At 47.9% G+C, this 5202-nt stretch overlaps 2 protein-coding genes across 2 annotated transcripts; one reads left to right on the forward strand and one right to left on the reverse strand.

Moving 5' to 3' along the window:
* Positions 1-107: 107 nt before the first annotated feature.
* LOC9641274 (endoribonuclease Dicer homolog 1) lies at positions 108-908 on the forward strand (the record flags this gene model as incomplete). The annotated part of the gene is made up of 2 exons (XM_024668165.1): positions 108-371; positions 426-908. Coding segments are annotated over 2 exons (603 nt in total), but the record flags the coding sequence as incomplete, so codon positions are not given.
* Positions 909-936: 28 nt separating this feature from the next.
* LOC9641273 (microbial Terpene synthase-like protein 1) lies at positions 937-1556 on the reverse strand. Its single transcript, XM_024668164.1, has 2 exons — positions 1291-1556; positions 937-1186 (listed from the first exon to the last, which is right to left on the reverse strand). Exons 1-2 carry the CDS (start codon positions 1554-1556, stop codon positions 937-939), a joined length of 516 nt encoding a protein of 171 aa, XP_024523932.1.
* Positions 1557-5202: the final 3646 nt, after the last annotated feature.

Below are 5202 nucleotides of genomic sequence, written 5' to 3' on the forward strand. Positions count from 1 at the left end.
AAAAAAGGGTCCAAAAAAGCCGGCAGACGGCAGGCTCGTTGAGAACTCACTCGAACGGGGTAACTACCTATTGGCTTTTTTCTAATCGAAAACAATACAGAGGCTAGAGTTCCTTGTGCGATGGCGTCCTGGACTTCCTTGTATCCCGCCACCTCTTCGAGACTCATCCAGGATTACCTCCAGGAACACTCACAGACTTGCGGTCTGCAGCCGTGAACAACAAATGGTTTGCTCGGCTGGTTGTGAGGCACGGCTTACATCAGCATCTTCAGCATGGCTTGGTGGAACTTGACTGCGAGATCCGAAAGTTCGTGCAAAACGTGAAGGAAAAACCAGACGCTTCATGCTTCGAAGACTTGTCGGCCCCAAAGGTACGTACACATATTCCGGTGGTCTTCTCTACATTCTGGCCTCTCTTATCTCAGGTGCTTGGAGACTTACTTGAAAGCATAACCGGTGCCATATTTGTGGACACTAACTTCGATTTGGAGAGGTTGTGGAGAGTGGTGCTGCCTTTGTTATCGCCTCTGGTCACTCCAGCGACGTTGCGTTTCCATCCTGTGCACATTCTTATGGAGCTTTGCGCGAGAAAAGGCATGAAAGTCAGTTTCTTCCGGACAGAGGCGACCACGACTGAAGTAAGGGTGACTTTTGGAGAAGAATCGCTTGTGGAAACTTCGCAGGAGAAGCCGAGGAAATCTGCAAAGATAGACGCGGCTCTGAAGATGCTTGCCAGTCTCCAAGTAAGCTCTGGAAATTCCTAACGCAGTCCTCTCTCTTTTTTTTGCTAGACTTCGCGGTGCTAAGCTTTTGTTGTATCAAAAAGTAAATGTCTAGTGGAGAAAGAAATGAAAATATATTACTCAACAGTTGTATGAATAATTCAAAATATTATTGTCCATCAGTTTTATTTTAAGCACCAGCTTCTAATGCAAACTAGAACTCCAAGGTACCATATTTCTCAGCTGGTGAAACCCATCCCACCCCATGATATCTCGCAGAGATCCAGCTAAACTCTATATTTGCAGCCATGAAATACTCCAAGCTTTGCACATACCCCATGACATTTCCCTTGTTCAAGTCCTTGTTTGACAGAACCTTTTGTTTGATGTCAGCAAACTCTTTCTCCAAATCCTGAACCATTTCTGCAACTTTCTCCATTGCCTTGTTTAAGCCACAGTTGCTACTGTAACCAACCAGTGCCACAGAGTTGAGGTACTGTTCACAAGCCCATTCCTTTTTGAAGGAGACCATGTCATTGGCTAGGAACGAATGGCGATTTGCAATCACTTCCAGCGTTTGAATATGAGCACTCCTTCCTCTTCCAGCCCAAAATTGTTAAGGAAGTCCATTGCCACCATGCAAGGGATAACCCCAGCCGCTACCTCCCTCATCCACATATAAATCTCAAAGTTGGGAACCAGTTTCTTGTGAAGCCAACTTGATTCCACCTCAAACATGTCGAGCACATCAATCATGGAATTCGAAAACTGGGTCTTATGTCCAGGATTCATGAAACCCTTTAGATCAGTGTAGACATCGTTAAGCATCCCCATTTGCCGCAGAAGGTTTTTACTTTTCACCAGAGTTATGGCTTGATCATAGTCGTTTTTAAAGATGAGCTTGGGCATTCTTCAGGTCAGAGACAGGGACAGAAGGATCGTCCATAAAATCATCTGCAAGAAAGAACCAGCACAAGAATTTTGCCATGGGAATCAATCTCTCTGAAGAAATGGCTTGGTATGCAAAGCCTGCAAGTTTTCCAAGCTTGCTCTGAATGGCAAACTGAGTCTTGTGATGAGTGAGATCATGCAGCTTCAAAAAATCCATACACCATTTGTCAATTTCAGCATCCACCTTTGCATCATAAGCAGGATTCAAATCAACATGATAAGAGCTGTGCGGTGGTATGTAAAAGCTTTTGGCGCCCTCAAAAATGCTAAGGATAGAGGAGGCTCCCATGATGGATCTTCTTCTATGTTTCTCCAGGGCTCTGTAAGCTATATAATGCCTGGGTATGACTTACTATTCAGCACCCGCCAAGAAATATACAAGGAGAAAGATCTATTGGTAATATTCACTGAATAAAATTACTATTAACTCATTAAAAAGTTAATAAAATTATCACAAGACAAACAAATATTTCAAAGGAAGAATTTCAGGCAAAACTCTTTACTTCTGAAAAGCAAAGTCAGACAAAATCTCTTAACACCGTTTTAGAACCAAAAAAACAAGTGTGTTGGGTCCCTATAATTAAAGAACTCTTTGGCCATCGTCAAAGATGCCGAGCCCAAGCCGCATTCAGGGCTATGATCTGCAAGGAACAAAACACCAAAGCCATGTCTCAACGAAAATACCCACGACAGCACTCGCAGAAAAACAAAGCTTTGAACCCTATGCGGAGTTTACATTGTCTGCAGGTTCCCTTTGACGATATCAATCTCCGTTTCAGAGTACATTGAGTTAAGAACCAAAATTTCGTCCACCTCATGGCGTCCAAAACACCACCGCCAGAGCTTGTCCCCAGTGATGTAAGGCCTTTCGCAAAGAGGGTGTTGCGGCAATCCATGAGAACTTCCATGTTTACTGCCACGTAGCCCATGTGATGCGCGAGGAGCTCTTGCTTGGTGTAGGCGCTGCTGCAAAAAGTATATTTCAGAGGAAGAATTTCAGACAAAACTCTTTGGTCACTTGGTTGTAGACAATTTTGGGGATATACCGGTAGCATGGTTTAGAGTTCTTACAGTACATTGTCTCTTATCGTCTCTATTATGTCTCTCACTCTTGTCATCCGGGAGTGAACATCTGGCTCGTTTTTGCTACTTGACTTTCCAACTAAAGCACAATTAGGTTAGAGGAGCTATTCCCTTCAGGATTGGCATGAGCTTCGTTGTCGTGTTTGCCCCAGGAGAGGGCAGCGGCGGCAAAGAGCTAGTGCAGCTTCACGCAAAGTCTACCGGAGCGGTGACCATGGCTCTGGTTTTTCCAAGTCCTTGCGCTCTTGTCTACGACCACCAAGGCGAGGAGCTACTTGCGCTCGAGTCACCAATATCGATCGACGTGGGAGCGTTCGTTCCTCGCCTACCGGGTTTCAGGCTCATCTTGTCGCAGCTGTGCGGTCGAGGATGGGAGATCGGGGCTCTGACCCTCGGCAAGAGAATGGCGCGACTCGTGCAAGCCATTACGGAGTCGGACTTGGAAACTGCGTACACAGCCATAGATCTCGTAGACAGCTTGAACCATTGTTGGTCCCGGAACATGCTGGTCCCAGGCGAGAATGGAGAGGCCCCGCTTCTTGCAGCAGTGAAGCGGCACCATCGACTGGGTGCTTGTGCTGCTGGTGATGGATTTGTCCAGTAGCTTTTGGAAAAAACGGGGCAGACCCAGACTTTCCATCGCCAGATGAGATATTTCATTGGTCAGGTAACATTCTTTCTTGTCACATCCTTTACCTTGTCATTCGTATGGTTGGTTCTCTTTCCAGGCGTACCCACCTGGCCGTTCAGCGCCCATCAAATGGATGACTTGGTCACGCTCTTCAAGCCCATGGCGCGGCCTGTCGAGACTCTCACCAGCAAGCACTTGTGCAACGCTCGCGATCCCGAGCATCTGGAGCTCTTGCTCAAGCTCCCTCATATGGATCCCAACCGGACCTCGCCGGAGGGCTGGCTCTTCCTCATCGCTGCGCTGAATCGAATAGAATTGGCGAATGTCAAACTGCTGATAGCCGCTGGAGCCGATCCAACGCTGCCGACTTACGATGGTTTTTGGCTGCTCGCCAGAGCGGCATTCTCGAATGAGGATGAAGAGATCTTGCGAATTATGGCAAAGGCGGCCAGCAATATGAACGTCAAACCAGGGGGGTATACGGTTCTCCGCAGTGCTTGCAGCGCTCAGAAGGCTGGAGTGTGTCGAGTCTTACTTGAGTGCGACGGACGTTTATGACGGATTACCGGACTTGAGGTCTGCTTTGAGAGATCTCTTCCACTAGTCCAACACGCCCATGTCAGATTGCCTGCTAAGTTCGTGTTCGTAATTTATATATTAAACTTAGAATGTGAACTTAAGCAAATACCAGTAGCATGGTTTAGAGTTCTTACAGTACATTGTCTCTATTATTTCTCTCACTCTTGTCATCTGGGAATGAACATCTGGCTCCTTTTTGCTAACTGAACCACTATTCCCTTCAGGGTTGGTGGTGGGGCGGGAGTGGCATTCAGCATTCAGGCTGACTTTTAGGGGTGGAAGATATAGTCTTACAGCATCAGCAGCTTGAGTCCGGAGGGGGTGGGGTGGGGGGTGGCGGCGGGGGAGTTGGTCGTGGTTGGAATGACCACCTGGATATGGCCCGTCTCTTTGATCCACAAGCTCCAGCCGTATACGACGCACAGGAACCCCCGCGTCCGTGCAAAGTTGGCAACATGTATCTCCAAGAGCGTCGCTAAGCTCGTAAGTTCCTTTCAAGATCTTCATGGTTTCGATCGAAAGTTTCTCACATTTTCCTTTTTTCCTCCAGGGCGCCGAAGGCATCAGGGACTATGGATTGGAAGCTTTGATGCAAATCGCCGCTGCACAGCTCATCGACCAGCTCCCCGAGGCTCGCGAATCCGCTCGTAAGTTGGTGGTGGAGCTCCACTCGGCCTTCCAGCAACAGCCGGACGTGAGCTCCAATCTCTCCGAGACGAGCAGCAGCAGCAGTGGCAGTGACTCCGACGATCAAAACCAGAAATCCTGGGAGGAGTTTTGTTCCAGCATCCTCACTCCCGCGGTGGCGCAGCCGATTCTTCGCGTCAGCACCAGGTGATCGATTTGATACCGCCTCTATCAAACGATCGTCTCGAGGGAGAGGGTCTCCTCCAAATTGTACAAAAGAAAGCTCTTATGCCCTGTAGATTTTCTAGTGGTGCCCAAGACCAGGAGTGAGAGAGAGAGAGAGAGAGAGAGAGAAGATGATCGATCGATGATCGCCACCATTGGCTGGTTCTTTTTTCCTTGGCGAGCACGAAACAAAATTAAAAACCCATTTTAAAGGCAAAGTTGTTTGGCACTAGGCTAGGGCTTTTCAGACAGGGGTTTTTGGCGTCATGGATTGCGCGAAGCGGGCCAAGACGATGATCCCGCGCGGGTAAGAGACGATCTAGTAGCCTACATTCTACCTGATTCGCGTTGCAGCTACCAGAAAGATGTGTTCCAGACGGCATA

Source organism: Selaginella moellendorffii, unplaced genomic scaffold (assembly GCF_000143415.4).
Source record: "Selaginella moellendorffii unplaced genomic scaffold, v1.0 SELMOscaffold_489, whole genome shotgun sequence".
In the NCBI taxonomy this organism is placed as follows: Eukaryota; Viridiplantae; Streptophyta; class Lycopodiopsida; order Selaginellales; family Selaginellaceae; genus Selaginella; species Selaginella moellendorffii.

What these genes read in the sequence shown, in the direction of transcription:
- LOC9641273 (XM_024668164.1), bottom strand. Translation starts at nt 1,556, where the DNA reads ATGGGGATGCTTAACGATGTCTACACTGATCTAAAGGGTTTCATGAAT. An exon ending in CTCATATTCAAACGCTGGAA is followed by an intron (nt 1,187 to 1,290) that starts GTGATTGCAAAT and finishes GGTTGGTTACAG; the next exon opens with TAGCAACTGTGGCTTAAACA.